Consider the following 27,826-nt stretch of genomic DNA (forward strand, 5'->3'; position numbering starts at 1 on the left):
AAACAGATGCTTAAGATGGCTGAAGACTTAATTACCCTAATCAGGGGTTCCCATCCCCCTCCTGATAAAAGTCCTAGACAGGAGGAGGACTACGCTTCCTCTGACCAGGTTTCAATTTCCTCAGATACTTCTGAGGAACATGAATATTCTTTTCCCCCTTATGAAAACTCTGATGCTGAAGAGTCTATTCCTTCAGCATCTCCCCCAGAAGACTACTCTTTTGGGGAAACTAAGGGAACATTCCAACTGGGAAGGCCATGATTACTCTGATTATAAGAAAAGGCTATGAGAGTTCCTTTTACTACACCAACACAGACCACTTGCTATTCCACCAGTGTTAGACATTGTGGATGATGTTTATTCAGAATCTAGCCTTAACCCAGATTCACTACCTCCTGCACCAGCCAAACCAGACAGATACTACAGAGTCCCTGACTCACACAAATTCCTATATAAAAGCCCTGTTGCTGACCCAGAAACCATTTCCCAGTGTCCCAAAGTGGTTAAGGCCTCTATTGCTAAAATTCCTGTACCCTCTGAAAGGGATTCTAGAGCACTAGACAGATGGGGAAAGAAAATGTATACCTCAGCTACTCTAGCTATGAGGGCCTTAAATTTCCAGTTTCACATACTGAAATATCAACAATATTTGATGTCTCAATTAAAACAAAAAATGATCACACATACAGAGCAGCCTGATTACAAGGAAATGCAAGATTTGTTGCATGCAGCTGAACAAGTGGGAAAACATACTTTGCAATATGGATTTGATTCATTGGAAGCTTCTTGTAGAGCAGCAGTGACAGGGTCTGTCATAAGTAGGCATGCTTGGTTAAAAGAACAAACTTTACCTGATCATGTAAAAGCAAAGTTATTGGATGCACCTTTACAGCAGGATGTTTTATTTGGTGTAAAAGCAGAAGAGGTTTTAAAGAAAATGGAGGATAAGGCAAAATCTATGCAGACGATCAAGGATTTTTTACAGGTTCAACCCCCTCGTTTCAGCAGAAATTGGCCAACCAAAAACTGATCCTTTCCGGCTTCTGACAGACGACAGAGGGGCAAATACAGACGTCCAAGGGGCAGAGGTCAGTCACAAGGCTCTTACAAGCCTCGACAATGGGGTGCCACAACCCATAAAGGAGGAGAAGACAGGTCTCAAACTACCAGAAGACAAACACAATGACTTACCCCCTCAGACTGCCAAGCAAATCCCTCTTTTTGCAGACAACGGTGCATCATCACAAAAGACAAATGGGTCCTAAATATTGTATCTCAAGGATACAGATTCCACTTTCACACTTTACCAAGGATAAAAGGAATGCCAAACCTGCCACCAAATCATTGGGCAGAGGCTCAAAAACAAATTACAGCTCTCATGGACATGAGAGCCATTCAACAGGTTCTACACAAGAGCAGGGACAAGGATTTTACTCAAGACTCTTTCTAGTTCCCCGAAAGGACAAAGCTTGGAGACCCATTCTGGACCTCTCAATTCTAAACACATATCTCGAAGTACCCAAATTCAAGATGCTAACACTACCGCAACTTCTTCCCATGCTGGGCAAGAAGGCTTGACTAGTAACGTTGGACCTCAAGGAGGCATACCTGCATATCCCTATCAGACAAAATTGCAGAAGATACCTCTCATTTATAGCAGGTTCAACCCATTACCAATTCTCTGTACTGCCCTTTGGCTTATCTACTGTGCCCAGGGTCTTCACAAAATGCCTGGCACCAGTAATTGCATACTGCAGACAAAGAGGAATTCAAATATATCCATACCTGGACGACTGCCTTATTCAAGCAGAAAGCAAGGACATTCTTTTAAAGCATCTGGCATTTGTCAAAAACCTATTAAGTTGCCTAGGGTACACAGTAAATGAAAAGAAGTCAAAACTAGTGCCCTCAAAAGACACAATATTCCTGGGTGCCAGCTTAAATACAATGGCCCAGATTGCTTATCTCACGCCAGACAAGCAAGGACAACTGACTCTATACTTCAAAATGATGGCAACAAAGACCCAACTCCCTGCAAGAAAAATTCTGCAGGCCTTGGGATTCATGGCATCTTGCATACTACTAATACCATATGCAAAACTGCATATGAGGAAATTACAGTGGTACCTGAAAAGCGTATGGACTCAACACAGCCACAGCTTGGAAACAATAGTACCACTCATTCCCTGCCTTCAACAGGAATTTCTATGGTGGGCTCAGACATGTCACCTCAACAAGGGTCAGCCTTTTACCTTACCCACAGCCAGGCAAACTATAACAACGGATGCATCGGATTATGCCTGGGGAGCACACATGGCAGGACAGTGTATTCATGGCAAATGGTCTGCAGATCAAAGGGATCTACATAGCAATCAAAAAGAGATGCTAGCTGTACAAAATGCCCTAACAGCTTTCAAGTACCTCCTACATCCAGGATAACTACTAATAAAGACGGACAACACCACAGTGATGTGGTACATAAACAAGCAAGGGGGCACACATTCCTACCCCCTATGCAGGCAAGCAATGACCTTGTGGAACACAGCACTGACCTACCAAGTTCAGCTACAAGCACAATTCCTACCAGGAAAGAAAAACACATTGGCAGACGATCTAAGCAGAAACATCATAGATCCTCACGAGTGGAAACTAGATCCACAAATATTCGCAATGATAACTCAAAAATGGGGGAGCCCAGACATAGATCTCTTTGCCTCCCCCCAAAACTACCAACTACGGAAATTTTGCGCAAGGACATACCACACACTAGCTTGGAAAGTGGACGCCCTCTCATTCATTTGGAAAACATTAACAGTATATGCCTTTCCCCCACTGCCTCTTCTGGCAAAGGTGCTGCTGAAAGCCAGATTAGAGAGGCCACAAATGATACTCATTGCTCCAGACTGGCCACGCCAACACTGGTATCCAATACTAAGGAACATGGCTCAAGGCCCACCATGGATTTTACCTCAAATTCCTCACCTGCTCACTCAGCAAAACAATCAGATTCTACACAGCCAGCTCAAGACTTTAAATCTGGCTGCATGGCAAATTACCTAAACAACCGGTCAACACTTCTCTCTAAAGCTGTTATGGATGTCATTCTGGGGGCCAGGAAGCCCAGCACCAGGAAAGCCTATTCAGACAAATGGAAAAGATTCTGCGCCTGCAACCAGGCTAAAGGCCAGAATCCCCTTGTCCCAAATATTCCTCAGATTCTTCAATATTTAACTGAGATGTTGCACAAAGGACTTTCCTTTTCATCTCTTAAGATCCATGCCTCAGCTATTTCAGCTCAATACAACACGGATCCTCCTATATTTTCACATCCATTACTAAGACAGTACCTCAGAGGGGCTAAGGTCATAAGACTGCCCCGGAGAGCACCAAAACCAACTTGGGATCTCAACTTTGTTTTGGAAAAATTTACACTACCACCCTTTGGACCAGCTTTTACAGCTGATTTACAGTTTCTATTATGGAAAACTGCCCTGCTGCTAGCAATAACTTCAGCACGAAGAGTCTCAGAGCTACAGGCCCTAATGGCAGTGGAGCCTTTCATCATTTTTCATCAAGACAGAGTCGCTTTACGAACTAACCCTTCCTTTATGCCAAAGGTGGTATCCAGTGTGGCCCTAAACCAAACCATTCATTTGCCCACCTTTTATCCAAACCCTCAGAACAAAGGGGAAAGGCTCCTACACTCTTTGGACATTCACAGGCAATTACGTTATTAATTGGATAAAACTAAGGCTTTCAGAAAATCTGACCAGCTCTTTGTATCCTATGCTGCAGGATCACAAGGAAAGGCTATCTCAAAACAGACCATTTCAAAATGGATAGGGCATTGCATACGTTTCTGCTATACACACCATGGGAAACCTGTACCTGGTAACATTAGGCCCCATTACACCAGGGCTGCAGCAACATCAACAGTCTTCCTCAGAGGGGTACCAACCAAGGATATTTTGGAGGCTGTAACTTGGAGTTCAGTGCACACCTTCCCCAAGCACTGTCACTTACCTCTATACTCTAAAACCAGAGCTGGCTTTGCCACTGCAGTTCTACAGGGCTTACTAGCTTCTCCAAACCCGGTTTAGTTCCACCACCCATCCTTAGCTTTGGGATTCAACCCAAATGCGATGACTGCAGCAGTGTAACACGATGAACATAGTACAGTTTTGTACCTACCATAAATGTAGATGTTCGAGTGTTCACACTGCTGCAGTCCAGGTTACCCTCCCTCCATCCCCTCTGACCTAGCTGAACTTTTCTATACCTTTCTATCCTGTACAACCTTTATGGTATATTTGCTTGTAACTGAAGGTATTCCTTTTATTCATTTTATATGTTTTATTAGCAATATGTATTGCCTTCCTACTTGGGGGCACCTGACATCTGGGGCAAGAAAAGCTGAAGAAAATGGCATTGGATGCCTCTTGTATACCCCTGGCGCACTGATGTCAGGGAAGAAGCGACAGCAACTGATGCCGGACCAAGACTTTGGAACTCTGGCCAACTGCGGGACCGCCTGATGGCAGGATAACCCAAGCGTGATGACTGCAGCAGTGTGAACACTCGAACATCTACATTTATGGTAGGTACAAAACTGTACTTTCTTGGCACCCAGTCCTGGATCTGTCTATTCCCAACACTTTTCTGGTGGTCCCAAATTTCAAAATGCTTACCCTGCAGCAGCTTATCCCTATGCTAGCCAAGGATGCCTGGTTAGTCACCCTAGACTTAAAAGAAGCTTATCTGCACATCCCCATAAAGGGAGTCTTGCAGGAAATATCTACGCTTCAGGGCAGGCTCTATGCACTATCAGTTCTCTGCACTTCCCTTTGGCTTATCTACTGCACCCAGAGTATTCACCAAGTGTCTGGCTCCAGCCGTTGTATACTGCATGCAGAGAAATATCCAAATTTTCCCATACTTGGACGATTGCCTCATTCAGGTGGACAGTCAGGAATTGCTACTTCAGCACCTGACATTTGTAAAAATAGTCTAATCTTCATTGGGATACACTATCAAGAAAAAGAAACCACAACTGGTGCCCAGTCAAAAAATTGTATTCCTGGGAGCAAGCTTGAACACAGCTTCCCAGATGGCATTTCTCGCTCCAGAAAAACAGGTCTATTTGAATAACTACTTCAAACAAATGACCACCAAAACCCAGCTGTCTGCAAGTAAAATACTGCAAGCCTTAGAGTTCATGGTCTCATGCATTCTGCTAATTCCATATGCAAGACTGCATAAAGAAGCTTCAATGGTACTTAAAAAGTCTTTGGTGCCAACATTCTCAGGACCTGGAAACAGTCATTCCTATCATACCTTGTCTAAGGGCAGAGTTCCTTTGGTGGGCAGAAGCATGCAACCACAACAAGGGACTGCCTTTCACTCAACCCCTCGCCACCCAAATCCTAACTACAGCCGCATCAGACTATGCATGGGGGCTCACATGGCAGGCAAATGCATTCAGGGCAAGTGGAGCCCAGGACAAATTCTCCTGCACATCAATCAAAAAGAGATGTTAGCTGTACAGTATGCTCTGACAGCCTTCAAATGCCTAATCAATCCAGGACAACTGCTGATAAAAACAGACAACACCACAGTTATGTGGTACATGAACAAGCGGGGGGGGGGGGGGTGCACATTCTTACCCACTCTGCAGGTCAACCATGGCCCTGTGGAACACAGCCTTGAGCAACCAAGTGCATCTACAAGCGCAGTTCCTGCCAGGCAAACAGAATTCACTGGTAGACAACTTAAGCAAAAATCTCCTGGACTCACATGGGTGGAAATTGGAGCCCAACACCTTCAACCTTCTAATCCAGAGGTGAGGAACACCAGAGTTGGACCTCTTTGCCTCCCCCGAGTACCACCAGTTGAGCAAATTTTGCACCAGGAACCCTCACAGCAGGGCCTGGAAGGTGGATGTCTTATCCTTCAAATGGGAAAACCTCTCAATTTATGCCTTTCCCTCTCTGCCCCTCCTCTTAAAGGTACTACTCAAGATCAGACAGGACAGCCCAGGGGCAATTTCTATTGCCCCAGACTGGCCATGCCAGCAATGGTACTCACTCTTACGCAGTCTGACGACAGTGCCACCCTGGCACCTTCGTTAGACACCTTCCCTGCTGTCTCGGCAGGAGAGACAGATTTTGCATCTACAGCTGCAAACCCTAAACATTGCAGCCTGGCTTATCCCCTGAATACTCCACCAGCAACCCTCAGCAAACAGATGCTGGACGTCATTCTTGAGGCCAGCAAGCCTAGTACTAGGAAATCCTATGCTGAAAAGTAGAAAAGATATTGTTCTTGGAATCAGTCTCAAGGAAAGGACACAGCTGTGCCCTCCTTACCTCAAATCCTTGATTACCTAGCAGAGCTACTCCACAGAGGGCTTATCCTTCTCCTCCATCAAGATTCATGGCTCTGCTATCTCAGCTTTATAATACTGAGCCACCGCTATTCTCTCACCCTCTCATCAAACAGTTCCTGAGAGGGGCTAACAAATTAAGGCCCCATAGGAGAGCACCCACCCCTGCCTGGGACCTTAACTTTGTACTGGAAAAGCTCACACTTCCCCCTTTTGAATCTGCAGCTTCATCAGAGTTAAAATTCCTTTTTTGGAAAACAGCCTTGCTTTTAGCCATAACCTCACCTAGAAGAGTGTATGAGTTTCCAGCACTAATGGCTGTGGAACCCTTCATTATGTTCCATGCTGACAGGGTTTCCCTCATAACTAACCCATCCTTTATGACTAAGGTGGTCTCCAGTCTGGCTCTAAACCAAGCCATCCATTTGCTAACCTTCTTCCCTAATCCTCAAAATAAAGTGGAAAGGATCCTGCACTCCTTGGACGTGCACAGACAGCTCAGGTTCTACCTTGACAGGACTAAACCCTTCAGAAAATCTGACCAGCTGCTAGTCAGTTTTGCTACAGGGACAGAGGGCAAGGCCATTTCAAAGAAAACCATTTCCAAATGGATAGCACATTGCATCCATTTCTGCTACAAGCACCATGGAAAACCTACCCCTTAGGGGATCAGAACACATTCCACTAGGGCTACTTCCACCTCTACCGCATTTCTCAGGGGAGTCCCTACCAGGGACTTTCTGGAAGCTGCAATCTGGAGTTGTGTACACACCTTCATCAAGCATTACCTCTTACCTATTTTTTCTAAATCCAGAGCTGGATTTGCTACAGCAGTCTTACAGGGCCTGCTAGCCAGCCCTAACTCCTCTTGACTGCCTCCACCCTTCCTCAGCTTTGGGAATCAACCCAAGTTTGATGAGTGCATCAGTGAAACATGAAGAACGTAGTACAGTTGTGTACACTTCCCATCAATGTAGATGTCCGAGAGTATTCACTGTTGCAGTCCTGGTTTCCCTCCCTCCAGCCAGCTGTTTTTCTCTGTCCTTTCTACTTATCCTCTATATGGCCATTTCTTATGGCAGTAGTATTTACTTTTTACTGGTGGTGTTCCACACCATGTACTAGCTTCCTCTTTCGTGGGCTCCTGACAACTGGGGTAAGAAAAACTGATGTAATGGCGTTGGCTGTCTGTTTTATATCCCTGATGACCTGACGTCATGGAAGAAGTGGCAGCTTCCGACGCAGAAATCCCAAGACTCTGGTATTCTGGCCGGCTGAGAGCTACCTGCAGGCAGATAACCCAAGTGTGATGACTGCAACGGTGAATACACTCGAACATCTACATTTATGGTAAGTGTACACAACTTTATTTCTTCCTAGAGCATTTGTGAGGCTTCTGCTTGATCATGCATTCACACTTTTTCCAAATACTACATATTGGATGGACAGTCTAAGATTAGGCAGGATCTGCCACTGCAGTCTTGTTAGGCATTTTGTACATCTTACACACTGTTTTGTGGTCAGTTTACTGCCTGATGCTCTTCCTTATATCTGAATTCACTATAGCAATGATTCATGCACTGAACAAGTGTGCGAAGGTACTTGTCATAGCTGCACATATTATGATGTTCTTCATCTCACATTGCTGCAGTCATAACCTGTGGGTAGTCCGCTGTCCTCGGTCGGCCCGAATACCAAAGTATTAGGCTGGCGTCGGTCATGGGCGCTCAGATCTGACGTCAGTGCGTCCCGGTATTAAAGCGCATGACCGACGTCATATGTTGCTGACTAATGGATGGGTCTGCCAAATAAAGATTTATTTATTTTTCTTTAGGCCATAGACAGTGGTATACAAGTTGTGATTTTTTTTCTTGGGTAATTTTCTTCTAAAAATTAGTTCATTGGTTTACTGCCTATATTCTTACGGCTGTTGTTTTAGGGGTGTTCTATTTGATAAAGTATTGATTAGGTCTGAGTACTTAGACTCTGGTATTGACAGAGTTCCCTGCCACAGTTTTGATAAATGAAGCCCATTTTTACATTGGCATTTGTTAATAATTGACATTAATTGGTCGAGTGCCAGCACCCTAAAGATGAACAGAAGATGGTATGGGTTACAGTCTTTTACAGGTAAATTTTCTAAATATTGTCGTGGTGTGAGAAGTAAAATGCTTACTTAAAGATCTGACCAGGAAGACTGACATCACCTGCGGTTTAAATTTGCATATTTTAGGAATTCCATACAATAGTGATCTTTCTGTTTGAACGTCTAAGGGTATAGCGATTACTCTTTGTTGCACCATTTCCAGTTATCTTGTACACCGTCAATGTGCTAGTGTGTGTCTTCTCAGCTACACTACCTGTTTTATGCATGCATGGTTGTGTGTTCATAATGAGGAAGAGTTCTTGGTGATTATAAAATACTTTAGGTAGGATTGGAATCCCCTCTGCCTAGAATGACATTTTCTTTATAATGCTAATCATGCTAATTCATCTGTTTACAGAGACTGTCAAATATATTACCTTTTTTTTACCTTTGAATTTTAAAATGGCGTACGTTTTGGTTGGAATGTAACACGATTTAAAATTAATAGCACAGAGGAATACACAGCTCTTTTCTTAACATATATCACTCTCTTGAGGACCACATCATTGAAAAGTTTTGTCTAGACAGTATAATTTAATGGCTTTAAAATGCACTTACACCGACAGTCTTTTGTGGAAGGTAGCTCACCTCCTAAGCAGTGGTACTACCCCCCACCCCCAGCACTGTCTTACTTGTCTGGACTCGAAAGAAAAATAGTTTATCATTCCTTCATGATTACTTGGGCACAGTAAAGGACTTTTAGGGTTGTCATAAGTGAGTAGTACATAGCACGTCATTGTTATCATTTTTCACAGCATAGATTGGTGCACTGGTTCTTCTGAAGTTAAGAAACTGTGCATTTTTCATTCGAGAACATTTGCAGACTTATCGAAGTTTAAGCAATGATCTTAGTATTAACCGGGGTAAGTAAGCTTTTTTTTTTTTGAAAAGTAAGAAGCAATAGGTGGTATTCAGATGCCCTACAAAATAATGAGGCTGATGCACAACGTTCATTAAAAAATAAACAGAAATAACATTTTTACCTGATTGTGGACATGTCCATTTGTTACTGACTATTCCTGTGCTATGTTTATAAATAAACTGGTAAATCTGGGGAGGACTTGACCAGTATTCTTAGCAATATTTTTTGACGGGGTATATAATCCATTACATACCTCAAAAATGTTGTATTTCAACAATTGTAACTTTTGCAGCCATAACTTTCAGGGTTCATTGACTTGAAAGATTTTAAGAGACTAAAATGTTTCCTTACAAGGATCTTAGGCAGAATCATGAATTAATAAATTGCTGTACTGCATAATGATTCTTGACTTTTTTTTCATTTGCACTATTGACTGCTATACTTTGGATTTGTTGCTGCTTTTGTCAGAGCAGGTGGTTTAATTTTAAGAAGTATAGTGTTGGTCAATTGCATTGTGCCATCAGCATTCTACCTTCTGCAAACGTGATGTCGCAATACAAACAGAAGAAATTGACTTAGTTTTTGGTCTCATTCTAGGGGGATACAATATTCGTCAGTGTAGGAGGACATGGTTAACGAACCGCATTGCTGTGACAAGGATTGTCTGTACCTATCCCCTGTAGGCTTTCGGATGTTGACTAAAACATTCTCCTCCCCCACAGAGCCTTTTTTTAGGCAATGCCAAATTGACAAACCTTCCAACATAGCAAAATCTATCAAAGGAAATCTAAATGTGCTTCTACTCAATGTCAGGAGTGTAAACAAGAAGCTGCACTCCTTCCCAGCTCTCTTCACCTTGGAGAATGCGGACATCTGTGGAGTTACCGAGACATAGTTTAAAGCAACAGAGAATACCCCAGCAGTTCAAAGCTTCAGTGCTTTCCACACATTTAGACCAGTGACTGCACAGACAAGGACTAAAGGTGGAGGCGTTTTGCTCTATATCTATAACAGGCATACCTCTAGGTTGCTAAAACAGGATGATGCATTGGAGTTCCTCCACATCCAGATTACCATAGACAAAGTCTCATACAATATCTTAAAGCTGTAGGTCACTCTCTTTGTCCCATGAAACTCACAGCTCATTCTTAGACCTATTGGAGGCAGTTACCATTCAACCAAATACCATACTCATGGGAAACTTTAATTATTCCTCTATAAACTGGAAATCTACATGACCCAAGATTTGCAGACACAAAGATTCCTAGACTTTATAAACACAAACACCTTGGACCAGTTAGTGCGTACATTTACTAGAGGTACAAACATATTGGACCTGGTACTCTCAAATGTGGGCGAACAGTAACCCCCCCCCCCCCCACACACACATAAGGTCAGACCACAAATCAGTCTCCTTCAAAGTAAGAATCAGTTCTGTAACCAGCAAACCCTGTAATAACTATTAACTACTCCAAGGCAAACTATCTTTTATTAAGTGGTTACCTCTCAAAACCTCCAAAGCCAGATAACACAGCAGAATTTCTCACAGAAGCTCATTGCAACCATGTCTGCTGTGCCTATGAGAGGTAAGCTCCAAACTAATTCAAATAAAAAAAACACCCTGTTGGATTCTAAAATTAAACAAGTTGTACAGCAAAAGAAAAAAAAAGCCATAGCTAAAATTAGGAGGTGTAACACCAAAAAAAGATAAAAACAGTCTCATCAAATTGTATAGACAACTAAGATGATTAATTAGTCCAGCAAAGCAAATTTTGAGGTAAAGATAGCTTCCCAGACCAAGGACAGCAATAAGACTTTCTTTAGCTGTGTCCTAAACCTCAAAGGCAGCCCACAACAATATGCTGAACTGTTGGAAAATGGAGCCACGTTCATAAAACCAGAAGATAAATAAAATCTTGTGGCTAACAAATTCAGCTCCAACTTTACCCTCCCTCTTACCCCCAGCCCCCTCCAGGAAATACCATCTAACAACCCTCCCCAGCTATCAGTAGGGAGCAGGTCTTAGATGTGCTGCCTAAGGCCAAGAATACAGCTTTGATGGGCCCTGATAATATCCCGGGATACTTCCTAAATAGCCTGCAATATGACCTGTCAGGACCACTGGTATCACTATTCAGCTGTAGCCTCCACACAGACTTTGTGCCATGCAAGTGGAAGACTACAACAATCATCCCTCTGCACAAGGGTAGACCATCAAAGGATCTCAGAAAGTACAGACCCATTAGTCTGACCAGTCTCATATTCAAAGCCATACAAATGATTAAAAATGACAGGAAACCTTCAGACAGTGAACCCAACCCATTTTGGCTTCTGCAAATGCAGGTCATGCCTACTGAACTTGGCGGACTTCTTTAAGAACGTTACCAAGGCAGTGATGAGGGCAGAACAGTGCATGCTCCCTATCTTGTGCCAGCTAAGGCATTTGATACACTACCCTACTTGGACATTGTAAACAAACTCCTGGAGTTAGGCATAAACCCCTTTTTAACTCACTGGATAGCCAGCTGACTCAGACAGGACCCTGGAAGTTAGGATTTGGAGGTACCACCTCCACAAAGAGGCCAGTCACCAGTGGCATCCCCCAGGTCTGTGCCTGGATCCACTCCTTTTTTGCATATATTTTTCAGAAACTGAGGCCAATGTCAAGGGCCTCTGGCTTACCTAGTTTGCAGATGATTGCATGTTATGAGCAGTCACAGGAACCACCCAAGATATTAACGTCTTACTGGAGGGTCTAATGCAGACAAATGAGTGGTGCAAAAGCCATGATTTAAAAATCAATTCAAAGAAATCCATAACAGTACCTTTTCTGAAGTTGGCCACCCAGGGAAACTACCTTTTTGATAAAACACCTGAAAAAGTAGACACAGTAGTTAGGGATTTGGGGACTCGTCTAAATTGTAACCTGACTTTTGACCAACATTTGTGTGAGGTTGTAAGGAAGTCATTCTCTGTCATTCAACTTGTAACTAAGGCATGGCATCTAGTTTCGGGGATGTCATTGTGCTACTGTACTCGGCCATCATGAGACCCAACATCAAGTATAAAGCCCCATTCTATATATACCTGCCTAGGCACATAACAACTGAAATGTCCAAAGAGGCTCCTCACAAAAAGAATACAGGGCATAAACACAATGTCCTATGCAGATTGCCTCAAAGCCCTGCCTCTATACTATGTTTCCAAAACTCTGCTAGAGGTGGTTTATGCCTGGCATACAAGGCGTCCTTGAATCCCGCTCTGATGGTCTTTTTGGATATCTGCAAAATGAACAGCAGCCAGAATTGCTTGAACTAAGGATTGAAACTTTGCCTCTGACTTAAATAGGACATGTTGGAGGGACAGGTACTTATCTCAGAAAATCCCCATTTTCTGGAATGGGCTTCTCATCCAACTGAAACAGAGCCTTTTCCTAACCTGTTCAAGCTCAGCCTGAACCAATAGATTGAAAGTCGGAAATTCAACCATAGTCTGACACATATGCCTATAATGGACAGAGAGGGAGCCATTAAATCATGTCCTAACATCATCCCCTAAAAATAGCATCTAAGGCACAGAAACTTGTGGGATACATTTGAGTTGCCTGGCTAGGCTTATAAAGGCCCCAGTGGTCGAAAGCCTAGTATGCCTGTGAACCTATAATATAGTAGAGGTTATGTATTTACTTATTTAACTGTTAACTGAACAACGCACTAGACACACGTTCTTCTTTTCAGAGGTGCCCAGGAGCACTGTCTGGTTTATTTATTCATTCTTTGTTGACCAGAGTCGAGTATTGATGCAGCTGTTCGGACTCAACCCGGGTTAGTACAAAGTAATATAATAACCAACGTCAATATGCAAAACATTAGTAAACATTAGCAAGACAACACCATAAAAGAGTAGTAACAAAACTGAGGCTGTAGTACAGTGTAAATCCTAGGTAATGTAAGTGAGAGTCAACAGCAGGCAAATGCAAACTGAGAGAATTGAAACTGCATACTGCATGATGAAGTTTTTTAACAGTAGCTCATAGTTGTGATCCTCTGTTTAAAACTGCCACCAGACAGATGGACTACACGTGGTCATGATTGTGAATTTGAAGGTATTACACACATAAGCATGCATCGATGCATGTGTGGATTGTAGAACAAATTTAAATTATCCAGAATGAACAAGAATTTTCTTCTTTCTTCTTGTAGTTACGGATGAAGATACAGTAAAGAGGTATTATGCCAAGTTTGAGGAGAAGTTCTTCCAGAACTGTGAAAAAGAACTTGCCAAAATGAACACATTCTATTCAGGTATGTTGTCACAATCTGCCTTCCCTTCACTCTAGAAACTTAAATCAGTTAATGCTGAAATTGCTAGTGTTTGTTGCACTGACCATGACGTCGTTAGTAGAAACATAAATAGATAACTGCAGGAGGTTAGCAGCTTCATCTAGCTATTATGTGTTGGACACCTGTCAGCTACACATTTAAAGAATGCATGTTTCTAACTGCCTGTTTTTCTCTCCCTTTGAGCACTATTTCTTGGAAATAAATAGTGCTAGCAGAAAATTGAAAATGTCTTTTCTTGGGGGAGGGGCTGTTCCATATGCACTTTACGGCCTAATTACTGTCAGTTCACAGAACATTGTATATTAAAGATGAATTTTTAGTGTAAAACTAGTGCTTTTCAGTGTAAATAGCCCATTCCTGATGTCTTAGATTAGTTCTGCTTCCATTGAAGTTGCTTGGACAAGTCACCCTCAGCACAATGTCTCGGAATGTAAGGTGTGTTTAGTGTCATTAATGTAGACTTTGCTGTGGATTGCAGTAAGCTTGGGAAATGATAGGAAATGTTTTGTCAGAAAACCTCTGAATGATTCAGAACTCATTTGTGGGAGTAAAATGTCAAATAGATTCAGCTTAATGGTAGAAGTGTTGGATTGCTGAAAAAAAGGCAAATAATATAAAACTGTAATAGCCTGGGTATAGGGACATTCAGTATTTGTATGACAATGCTGCTGTTCATTTAGAAATGTGCAGAATCTTGCTAAAAGGTGTTCATGGAATAGCTTAACAGTACAACCTTTAACTATTGACATCAGCCAACATTCACAGAGTAATTTTCCTTGTTCTTTGTTTACAGCCTTCTTTTTTTAAGATCTTGTTTCTTATGTCTAAGAAGGTGATAATGCAGTAATGTACTTAATGCTATGTACAGGAACCTTTTGTCATTCGTGTTGAGTTGATAATTATCCATCTCTTACTAGCTAGAAGTAGCTGTGCAGCGTATAGGTACTAAATGAAAGGAGAGGTGAAACAGTAAAAACACTGAGCCACATCTGAGAGAGACCAGCTACAGAACTGCTGTAAAGCATGTCCATTACACATGCACAAAATCTAATAAATAATGTTGATGGAAAGGGAGCTGAAAACTTGCTAATTTGTGTTTTTGTACCTGAAGAGTCTTCCTTTAGAAAAAAAGGCCTTGCTGCAGGTGTCTGGCAGAGATTCTGATTTGAAATCTGCTCAGAACAAATTGTGGGTCTGATGTCTTTCTTGGCTTGTCTGCTTCAATAATCATCAAGCCTATGCAAGAGACAGACTGTTAAGCAAATGGTAAGACTCTTGTATTATGTGAAATTGCAGTAAATACTGCCTTTACGCAAGTCTACAGGACTCGTTACAAAACAAGGTTATTTGGTAATCAAGTCCTCCAGCATGTGATAGCACAATTTATATAGTTAATATCGGTTTGGCAGCAATCGGCTACTGAGTACTGTAAAGGGCACTGCAGTGATACGGAGTGGGAGGACATTTTGTTATTAGAATGAGAGTTACTGAGTAGTGTAAAGGGTACTGCAGGGTTATCGTGTAGGAGTTTTTTGTTGTTATGATTTGTCCAGTACGGAGTATCTTGATGGGTGCTGCAGGGTTACTGTGTTCAAGTTTTTCATTATTAGGATGCTCAGCTACTAAGTAGTGAAAAGCGTACTGCAAGGTTACTGTGAGGAGAGTTTTTTTGCTATTGGGAGTGAAAGTAAAAATATAAGTATTGAAACGGTAGTATGAATGCGCTTTAATGTAGGAGAAAAGCATCTTGTAGTTTTTCTCAAACCAAAAAACTGCACTCCCTGGAAGCACTTCTGTCACTGGAAGATGTAGATGTCTGTGCAGTCACAGAAACCTGGTTTAAGGCCTCAGAGAGTACCCCACCCCTGCAAGGCTACAATGCCTTCAGCACCTTTAGATCAAATGAAGCGGTGTCTCAATCTATATTAGAGAGAAATTCACCTCCCATCTAGCTAGACTGGACAACTCCATGGAGTTGCTCCAGTTCCAGGTTATGGTGGGCAAGACCCCCATTCAAGTCCTAGCCACTTGTAGATCCCCCTCTATGGGTCACGACACCCATGGACCCTACTTAACCAACCTGAAGACAATCCAGGTTTTACTGAACACTCGCCATCAACAGGGAAGCCTACTCAAGCCCAACCTCTCTAGCACAAATTTCCTTGATTTTCTAAATTCAAATGCCCTGGAGCAAATTGTCCATACCCCAACAAGAGGAACAAACATTCTAGATCTGGTCCTTACCAACATGTCAAATAGGTGCACTACTGCAACTGTTGGACCCTCATTTTTTAAAACTGACCACAAATCAGTCACCTTCAAACTGACACTAACACCAAAGTGAAATCAGACGAAAAAAACTTCACCAAGGCAAACCATTCCCTCTTAGGTGAAGAATTCCCTCCTAGGTGAAGGTATAAATGCATTCCAAGCCCCACCCCAAGCTGAAAGTGGTAACTACACTGGTGCTTACACTAATGCCCTGTACAGTCATTTGCATAAGTGTGTAAGTTCAGCTGTACCAGATAAAATCAAAGCTAGAATCTTTTTGGAGCCAAAAAAGAAGCACTTTTGGAGACCTGTCTTAGATTTGTCCTTTCTAAACACCTTAAGTTCCGAAATTCAAAATGCTCACCTTACATTTGGTCCTAGTGTTAATTCCAGACAACTATTTCATTGTAACTCCAGTTCAAGAATGCTCATCATATTCCTATTGCTCCCAGTTTCAGGAAATTTTTGAGATTTGCTGTGTCTGGCTTACATTACTAACTCTCTGCATTTACCCTTTGGGCTATCTTCACCACCTTGAGTGTTTGCAAATTGTCTTATGCACTTGTTCCGTGAGTATGTGCAGCAGATATTTATGAGTGGAAGATGTTTTGTAGGTGGTTCCTAACCAGTAACAGGGGTACAGAAAGAGTTTTAACCCCTCTAATATTGAAATATTTGGATGTGCTACTTACAGATTATTTGTCTTATGTTTCTATCCATTTTGTGGTCGTCTAACTTATCTGCCCAAGGATCCTCACTTTATTCATTTATTGATTTATTGACATTTGTTGAGCGGGAAAGTCCGATTTGGTCAGGAATCCATTTTTAGCGAAGGCCTGGGGAGAAAATCTCCACAAGACATTGTGTATAGAACAGAGTAATAAACAAATATTCTACAAGAATTTACAGTACAGTTATATTACAATAGAATATTATGAGAGAAAAAAATTATAAAGAAAACAGTCATTTACAAAAACAATTATATATATATGTGTGCGTGTGTATATATATATATATATATATATATATATATCTATACTTCCGAAAATCCTTCCAGCACTCAGAAAGTAAAGTCAGAGCTTAAAATAAGAAGTTTATTCTTCCACGATCTTCCCCAAACCGGTTTCGCCAATCAAGGCGTCATCAGTGAGTACATAGAAGCGTGAACCTCACGCTAATATAGGGCTGTTGACATATGCCCATTTAAAGTGAAACACCTTTTTGTGAGAATACAATTTAAACACATAAATCATTTTTAAAAAATTACATTCCTATCCTGAACTACTACTCATATTCAACCTAATACATAAATTACTACACCAATACATACACAATGGCCCCTATTAAGGAAATATATATCAATAATGGTGAACCATTATAACTAGATAAATGCATACATGTACTTATATACATACACAGATGCAAAAACATACACCCATGAAAAAATGTAAATACATCTCTCATCCCATCTTCATAAATTAATGCATGTGTCAAAACCAAATATGCATATACAAATACACACACACCATGTGTAAAAGATTGTATACATATATACATATATATACACATAAATACATGCTCACTCACACACCTACACATATACACATACCCCATATTTTCGGTATCAACTGAACTCAATGCAATATTAAGGATGAATTTCTGTTAGAAAAATAAAATTCATAAACATGGTATTTGAGTCACCAATGATCATTTAAACCTGGCTTATATAGGGCCCCCAAGTTGATAATCCATCTACGTTCCTTATTAGTCAGTATATCATGTCTTAATGCCTCTCCATATATCCCGGGATTCAACATATCAATACCCACAAATATAAAATGTGCTGTTGTATGTATCAAGGTGTGTTTAAATAATGCACTTCTAGTGCGTTTACATTTGATATCACTTATATGCAAAGCTATACGTTGTTTCAGACTGCTCGAAGTTTGGCCAATATAAAAGGCCCCACATTGGCACACCGCCATGTATATAACCCAACTAGTAGTGCATTTAATATGGCATCTAATATCATACACTTTGTTAGTATTGACCGAAGTGAATGAACTTGTTTTTGATATCAATTTGCAGTACTTACAGTAACCACAGTACGTACATCCATTCTTGGTCAAAGGATACCTTTGTTTGTAATTAACTTGTTTTTTAAAACTAAAAAAATGTTCTCCTAAGGTCTTGCCTCTACGGTATCCAAACTCACATTTATCACTAACCAGTGTAGAAAAAAATGGGTCACCTTTTAATATATACCAATATTTGGCTATAACTTCCTTGATTCTAAAAGTATTGCTTGCATATGTAGTGATTAATCTCACCTTGTTAAGGCACCCTGTTTTAGTTTTTGGGTTATATCTTAATAGTTGTGACCTCTCAAGTTGTTTTCCTGAATATAGGGCATCATCCACTACCTTCCTAGGGTAACCTCTATGTAAAAACCTTTCCTTAAGTCCTTGTGCTTGTTGATCATATTCTTCACTTTTGGAACAAATACGTTTAACTCTTTGGAACTGGGCTGTGGGTATATTATTTATAACATGTCTAGGGTGGCAGCTGGATGCATGTAATAAGGAATTTTTAGAGAATGGTTTTCTATATAAAGTGGTAACTATAGTTCCATCTATTACCTTTGTAACATGTACATCCAGGAAATCCACCGTAAATGCATCCATTTTCCCACTAAACTTTATGCCATGTATGTTGTTATTCAAATAAATAACAAAATTTTCCCATTACTGTTGGGTGCCATGCCAGACAACCCAACAGTCATCCAAATATCTACACCACATTATAAGTTGTTCAGGAAAAGGAAAATCTAAATTGTAAATGTATTGAATCTCAAGATAACCCATAAATAGGTCAGCATAAATGGGGGCAAATGTAGCCCCCATTGCTGTACCTTTACTTTGTAAATACCAATTGTTATCAAAAATAAATGCATTGTGTTCAAGTACCAATTTGACTAAATTAATCAGAAAGTCCATTTCAGTCTTTGAGTAAGTCTTGGCCTGTTGCATCCAATATTGAACTGCCAATATTCCACCTTGATGGTGGAATACTAGTATATAATGCTTGTACATCAAGTGTACCCACTTGTGCTCCCACTGGTACCTGTAAATTATCCATCAAAACCAAAAATTCTTGGGTATCTCAAACCCTGGCCCTCACTAAACTCAATAAAGGCTTAAGTCTATATTCCAAGTAGACAGAAAGGGGCTCAGTAAGTGAACCCCTACCAGCTACTGTAGGTCTTTCTGGTGGCCTATATAAAGTTTTGTGGATTTTAGGAACCAAGTAGAAATATTGATGTCGTGGGGAGTCAACTAATAGTTGTTTAAGAAGTTTTTCATCTATTATGCCTCGTTTGGAAGCCCTAATCAAAAATCCATCTATTGTTTGTTTAAAATCTAAAGTTGGATCCATGGGTAGCTTAATATATGATGCTACATCATTAAGTTGTCTTAAGGCTTCACAAATATATTCCTTACGATCCCAAACAACTGTGGCACCCCCTTTGTCAGCTCCTATTATAACAACATTTTGATTATCCACCAAAGACAATAATGTTTGACTTTCTGTTTTGGAAAGGTTGTGAGTAAACTGTTTAAAGATGTGTGTTTGATTAACTTGTAAATCTTGCATAACCATTTGTTCAAACAGTTTCACCACCGTATTATAAGGTGGTTGGAACACTGATTTACCAAAATGAAATTGTTCACCATCTAACATAATACCAGGCCCCTCTTGTTGGGCAAAAAAATATTTCAAATTTAGTTGCCTTGTGAAATGCTTAATATCTTTTATTGTATCAAAATGTGACACAAAGAGGGAACATACCCCAGACCTTTATTTAACAATTGCAATTGGCTTTCATCAAGATGACATGATGACAGATTTATAACTAAACTGTTTTCATCATTAACATCCTCAGATACATTAATAGGTCTTGGATGAATTACGTTGCCAGTTGTGTCAGAAACAGTTGTTCTATATCGTTGATTTCGATGTTTCCGACCACCTCTCCTAAAGGGATGTTAGGCCTTTTAGAGTCTGGCAACTTAAGTAAATCAATGTCTCCTGCTTCATTCTCTGTGTCAGTATTAGAGTAGCTGGAAGAATTTCCAGAAGTATTAGATGTCCCTGTTCGTCTGGTGGTAGGGCTTGCTCTCTTACGTTTCATAACCCCAGTAACATTGCGTTGAAAACGGACAGCTTGTTTTTGTTTTTTCCATGTGAAAACAGCATCATTTTTATAGTCATTAACATCTCTCATATAATTTTTAAGTTTACGACCCTGTAATTCACGATCGTACTTGTCCAAATCCAATTTGAACTGTGTATAAAGTTCAATGTACTGGCTGTTGTCACTAAACAGTAAAGTCTGTTCCTTACATGCTTGCAATTTTGCATTTAAGTCCCCCAATTGTGAATCATAATGTTCCACTAACAGTTCCATAAACATTTTAGAGGCAGTCAATTGGATATTTCGCCATTTCTGCATAAATGCACGATCATCAGCCCCTATTCCTGGTTCTAAATGAACTCTCAGTCCCCGAGGGACCACTTTGGCTTGTAAATATGCTTTAAGTAGCTTGTTATGCCAAATTAAGGAACGCACCTTTCGTGCTAACTGGCCCATTTGTTTAAAGCATTCAGTCACTCCTGTAGAACCATCAGGTAACGCTGTCCCACGCTGTATTCCTGCCACACTAGCTGTATTCGTAGTAGAAAAAATGGAAACATCATCCTTGTCAGCAACCATTTGGTCCATAAACGAGCTTAAGTCAACACTGGCCACCATATTTAGATCGTGTATTCACCTCCTATACGCCCAAAAATGCTCTCGCTGCTCGCTATAAGAGCATAAAATCCAAGAACCAACGATACCTTGGTAAAATAGATAAACCAGCAGTCAATAAATGTAACACCAACATACAGACTGCATGGTTTAAAAGGTGCACGGACCCATAAATACTTCCGAAAATCCTTCTAGCACTCAGAAAGTAAAGTCAGAGCTTAAAATAAGAAGTTTATTCTTCCACGATCTTCCCCAAACCGGTTTCGCCAATCAAGTCGTCATCAGTGAGTACATAGAAGTGTGAACCTCACGCTAATATAGGGCTGTTGACATACGCCCATTTAAAGTGAAACACCTTTTTGTGAGAATACAATTTAAACACATAAATCATTTTTAAAAAATTACATTCCTATCCTGAACTACTACTCATATTCAACCTAATACATAAATTACTACACCAATACATACACAATGGCCCCTATTAAGGAAATATATATCAATAATGGTGAACCATTATAACTAGACAAATGCACACATGTACTTATATAATGATTTATGTGTTTAAATTGTATTCTCACAAAAAGGTGTTTCACTTTAAATGGGCGTATGTCAACAGCCCTATATTAGCGTGAGGTTCACACTTCTATGTACTCACTGATGACTTTGATTGGCTTAAACCGGTTTGGGGAAGATCGTGGAAGAATAAACTTCTTATTTTAAGCTCTGACTTTACTTTCTGAGTGCTGGAAGGATTTTCGGAAGTATTTATGGGTCCGTGCACCTTTTAAAACCGCGCAGTCTGTATGTTGGTGTTACATTTATTGACTGCTGGTTTATCTATTTTACCAAGGTATCGTTGGTTCTTGGATTTTATGCTCTTATAGCGAACAGCGAGAGCATTTTTGGGCGTATAGGAGGTGAATACACGATCTAAATATGGCGGCCAGTGTTGACTTAAGCTCGTTTATGGACCAAATGGTTGCTGACAAGGATGATGTTTCCATTTTTTCTACTACGAATACAGCTAGTGTGGCAGGAATACAGCGTGGGACAGCGTTACCTGATGGTTCTATAGGAGTGACTGAATGCTTTAAACAAATGGGCCAGTTAGCACGAAAGGTACATTCCTTAATTTGGCATAACAAGCTACTTAAAGCATATTTACAAGCCAAAGTGGTCCCTCGGGGACTGAGAGTTCATTTAGAACCAGGAATAGGGGCTGATGATCGTGCATTTATGCAGAAATGGCGAAATATCCAATTGACTGCCTCTAAAATGTTTATGGAACTGTTAGTGGAACATTATGATTCACAATTGGGGGACTTAAATGCAAACTTGCAAGCATGTAAGGAACAGACTTTACTGTTTAGTGACAACAGCCAGTACATTGAACTTTATACACAGTTCAAATTGGATTTGGACAAGTACGATCGTGAATTACAGGGTCGTAAACTTAAAAAGTATATGAGAGATGTTAATGACTATAAAAATGATGCTGTTTTCACATGGAAAAAAACAAAAACAAACTGTCCGTTTTCAACGCAATGTTACTGGGGTTATGAAACGTAAGAGAGCAAGCCCTACCACCAGATGAACAGGGGCATCTAATACTTCTGGAAATTCTTCCAGCTACTCTAATACTGACACAGAGAATGAAGCAGGGGACATTGACTTACTTAAGTTGCCAGACTCTAAAAGGCCTAACATCCCTTTAGGAGAGGTGGTCGGAAACATCGAAATCAACGATATAGAACAACTGTTTCTGACACAACTGGCAACGTAATTCATCCAAGACCTATTAATGTATCTGAGGATGTTAATGATGAAAACAGTTTAGTTATAAATCTGTCATCATGTCATCTTGATGAAAGTCAATTGCAATTGTTAAATAAAGGTCTGGGGTATGTTCCCTCTTTCTTTGTGTCACATTTTGATACAATAAAAGATATTAAGCATTTCACAAGGCAACTAAATTTGAAATATTTTTTTGCCCAACAAGAGGGGCCTGGTATTATGTTAGATGGTGAACAATTTCATTTTGGTAAATCAGTGTTCCAACCACCTTATAATATGGTGGTGAAACTGTTTGAACAAATGGTTATGCAAGATTTACAAGTTAATCAAACACACATCTTTAAACAGTTTACTCACAACCTTTCCAAAACAGAAAGTCAAACATTATTGTCTTTGGTGGATAATCAAAATGTTGTTATAATAGGAGCTGACAAAGGGGGTGCCACAGTTGTTTGGGATCGTAAGGAATATATTTGTGAAGCCTTAAGACAACTTAATGATGTAGCATCATATATTAAGCTACCCATGGATCCAACTTTAGATTTTAAACAAACAATAGATGGATTTTTGATTAGGGCTTCCAAACGAGGCATAATAGATGAAAAACTTCTTAAACAACTATTAGTTGACTCCCCACGACATCAGTATTTCTACTTGGTTCCTAAAATCCACAAAACTTTATATAGGCCACCAGGAAGACCTATAGTAGCTGGTAGGGGTTCACTTACTGAGCCCCTTTCTGTCTACTTGGAATATAGACTTAAGCCTTTATTGAGTTTAGTTAGCGCCAGGGTTCGAGATACCCAAGAATTTTTGGTTTTGATGGATAATTTGCAGGTACCAGTGGGAGCACAATTGGGTACACTTGATGTACAAGCATTATATACTAGTATTCCCCATCAAGGTGGAATATTGGCAGTTCAATATTGGATGCAACAGGCCAAGACTTACTCAAAGACTGAAATGGACTTTCTGATTAATTTAGTCAAATTGGTACTTGAACACAATGCATTTATTTTTGATAACAATTGGTATTTACAAAGTAAAGGTACAGCAATGGGGGCTACATTTGCCCCCATTTATGCTGACCTATTTATGGGTTATCTTGAGATTCAATACATTTACAATTTAGATTTTCCTTTTCCTGAACAACTTATAACGTGGCGTAGATATTTGGACGACTGTTGGGTTGTCTGGCATGGCACCCAACAGGAATAGGAAAATTTTGTTATTTATTTGAATAACAACATACATGGCATAAAGTTTAGTGGGAAACCGGATGCATTTACGGTGGATTTCCTGGATGTACATGTTACAAAGGTAATAGATGGAACTATAGTTACCACTTTATATAGAAAACCATTCTCTAAAAATTCCTTATTACATGCATCCAGTTGCCACCCTAGACATGTTATAAATAATATACCCACAGCCCAGTTCCAAAGAGTTAAACATATTTGTTCCAAAAGTGAAGAATATGATCAACAAGCACAAGGACTTAAGGAAAGGTTTTTACATAGAGGTTACCCTAGAAAGGTAGTGGATGATGCCCTATATTCAGGAAAACAACTTGAGAGGTCACAATTATTAAGATATAACCCAAAAACTAAAACAGGGTGCCTTAACAAGGTGAGATTAATCACTACATATGCAAGCAATACTTTTAGAATCAAGGAAGTTATAGCCAAATATTGGTGTATATTAAAATGTGACCCATTTTTTTCTACACTGGTTAGTGATAAATGTGAGTTTGGATACCGTAGAGGCAAGACCTTAGGAGAACATTTTTCTAGTTTAAAAAAACAAGTTAATTACAAACAAAGGTATCCTTTGACCAAGAATGGATGTACGTATTGTGGTTACTGTAAGTACTGCAAATTGATATCAAAAACAAGTTCATTCACTTCGGTCAATACTAACAAAGTGTATGATATTAGATGCCATATTAAATGCACTACTAGTTGGGGTTATATACATGGCGGTGTGCCAATGTGGGGCCTTTTATACTGGCCAAACTTCGTGCAGTTTGAAACAACGTATAGCTTTGCATATAAGTGATATCAAATGTAAACGCACTAGAAGTGCATTATTTAAACACACCTTGATACATACAACAGCACATTTTATATTTGTGGGTATTGATATGTTGAATCCCGGGATATATGGAGAGGCATTAAGACATGATATACTGACTAATAAGGAACGTAGATGGATTATCAACTTGGGGGCCCTATATAAGCCAGGTTTAAATGATCATTGGTGACTAAATACCATGTTTATGAATTTTATTTTTCTAACAGAAATTCATCCTTAATATTGCATTGAGTTCAGTTGATACCGAAAATATGGGGTATGTGTATATGTGTAGGTGTGTGAGTGAGCATGTATTTATGTGTATATATATATATATATATATATATATATATATGTATATATGTATACAATTTTTTACACATGGTGTGTGTGTATTTGTATATGCATATTTAGTTTTGATACATGCATTAATTTATGATGATGGGATGAGAGATGTATTTACATTTTTTCATGGGTGTATGTTTTTGCATCTATGGATGTGTATGTATATATGTATTGTATGCATTTGTGTAGTTATCAAGGTTCATCATTATAGATATATATTTCTTTAATAGGGGTCATTGTGTATGTGTTAGTGTAGTAATTTATGCATTAGGTTGAATATGAGTAGTAGTTCAGGATAAGAATGCAATTCTTTAAAAATGGTTTATGTGTTTAAATTGTATTTCACAAAAAAGGTGTTTTACTTTAAATGGGCGTATGTCAACAGCCCTATATTAGCGTGAGGTTCACGCTTCTATGTACTCACTGATGACGCTTTGATTGGCGAAACCGGTTTGGGGAAGATCGTGGAAGAATAAACTTCTTATTTTAAGCTCTGACTTTACTTTCTGAGTGCTGGAAGGATTTTCGGAAGTATTTATGGGTCCGTGCACCTTTTAAACCGCGCAGTCTGTGTGTTGGTGTTATATATATATATATATATATATATATATATATATATATATATATATATATATATATATATATTTGCACACAAACAAAGCCAAGAATCACCAATAAACTGTCAAAATAAGTCAAATTATAAACTCTAAGGCAATTGGAGGAGCAGGAGTCAAGAAGTAAAATATAAACCAGAAAAGATTTTTAATGTACAAATGGTGAGCGCTTTCACAAATAAAATTGCTTCATCAGTCCAAATTCAAACAATGAGGTCATATACTTTTATACCCATTAAAATTCAAATGAACCAATCATTCATATGCATCACCTTTAGAGCTAAAGTGTACTAAAAATATATGGATATGCAATATATAATATATGCAAGTATTAAAACATATAAAATAAAATGTCATACAAAATGTGTCAATATAAAAACGTAATAAACATTTAATACATCTATACTTATTTCCTAAGTCTCCTGCCTCTCAATTTGGCTGTAATAGCTATATGGTCATTGAGCCCTCTACCTAAATGGGCTCTTAACCTGACGGTCCAAGTAAGCTCCCTAGTTTCTGTTTTATTAGAAACATCTCCCAACCTTGCATCTTCATATACAAGCTCTAACACCCTAAATCTAAACTGATGGCTGTCCCCATTTTCTATAGTGTGCTTAGCTAATGCACTATATGTATGTCCTCGCCTATAGCAATCTTTTCTGGATTATATTTTACTTCTTGGCTCCTCGACTTGCCTTAGAGTTTATAATTATATATATATATATATATATATATTTTTTTTGGCAAATATTGAAGTAGGTTGAAAGGTATGAAAGGAAAAATCGGTAGAGATGTTAAGTTGCTGAAGGATAGTTAGAAGAAGTAAGTTTTGGGGGTTGTTATAGTACTTAAGGTTAGTGAATAAAATAGTAAGACTTGTTTAAACTACCTTTTAAATTAGAAGAGTTTCATGCTGGTTTTGAGGGGTAAAAATTGAGGTAAGCTAGTGGGAAAAGCTTTGAGAGCTTTCATCTTTTTTGTGGTCAAACAGTTTATGAAAGGAGTGTTGCATGTGTAACTCCTTGAAAGCATGTTGCTCATCCCTAGGATCTTACTTTGTTCTTGAAAAACTGACCTCGCTTCCTTTTGAACCTGCCTTTTTAGATGATTTACAGATTGTTAGTTTAAAGACTGTTTTACTCATTGCTCTGTCATCTGCAAGGCGAGTCTCAGAGCTACATGTTCTCCTAGTGGTACAACCGTATCTGATTTTTCACAAGGGCAGGGTTGTGCTATGTACTACTCTATCATTCAAGCCTAAAGTTGGTTCTGAATTTACCTTGATTCAAGCCATCAATTTCCCTGTGATCTAAAAGGACAAGGGCGAAAAGATTTTGCATACCTTGGATGAGTACAGTCAGCTCACATACTATCTTGAGAGAACAAAGCCCTTTAGGAATGACTAGTAGCTGTTTGTCTCCTATACAAGGGGGCTAAGAAAGGTCAGCTTGTCTCTAAGTAAACTATTGTATGGTGCTTGTCTTTCTCTATTGTTTGTGGTTACTCCAACCATGGTACCTCTCTTCTAGGCAAGATTAAAACTCACTGAACTAGGGTCTTATCCTCTTTGATGGCATATTTGAAAAGGGTAGACTCTAGAAGCATTCTAGAGGCAGCAACCTGGTCCTCTGTTCATCTCTTCACAAAACACTGCAAACCTTTCAAGGTCCAGATCAGACTTTGCTAGGGCCCTTCTCCAAGGGCTCCTGGATCCTTATCCTCCTTACCTGCCAGGTAGGGTAAGCTTTGGGAATGTACCCAAAGTGCCACTGAGGCAGTGTGAATGATGAACGTAGTACAGGTGCATAAGTCCTACTTACCTGTAACAGTAGTTGTTTAGAGTCCTCAGTGGCAGCAGCTACCCACTGTCCTCCATATTGTGCATAGTCAAGATGGGTTTCAACCTTTTTGGTTTGGTAGTTGGATATGGATTTTTTATAGTATTGTGGTTAGCTCGGAGTTTACTCTTGCTATATTATTCTAGCTTCAGGTACTATCCTGTCCTTTGTGAAAGTAAAAAGCCTGATCACTCAACTTTTTTTAACAGCTGAAGGCTTCCCTGTCATGATATGCTTAGCCAATGTGCTGTCACAGGAAGAGTGAGGGAGGGGAGTCTGAGCTTTTGAAAGCTGGCCAATACTAGGTTACCTTGGCAGATAACCAAAGTGCCTCTGAGACAGTGAAAA

At 39.7% G+C, this 27,826-nt stretch overlaps 1 protein-coding gene across 1 annotated transcript in view; it reads left to right on the top strand.

Annotated features, from left to right (window-relative positions):
- XPR1 (xenotropic and polytropic retrovirus receptor 1) overlaps positions 1–27,826 on the top strand; it is a 2,667,923-nt gene that overhangs the window by 1,182,403 nt on the left and 1,457,694 nt on the right. The window contains 1 exon segment of the mRNA XM_044085740.1: positions 13,593–13,694. Within this exon segment, the coding sequence (XP_043941675.1) occupies positions 13,593–13,694 (102 nt within the window).

Source organism: Protopterus annectens, chromosome 10.part0 (assembly GCF_019279795.1).
Source record: "Protopterus annectens isolate FY-2018-M chromosome 10.part0, PAN1.0, whole genome shotgun sequence".
NCBI classification, from domain to species: domain Eukaryota; kingdom Metazoa; phylum Chordata; order Ceratodontiformes; family Protopteridae; genus Protopterus; species Protopterus annectens.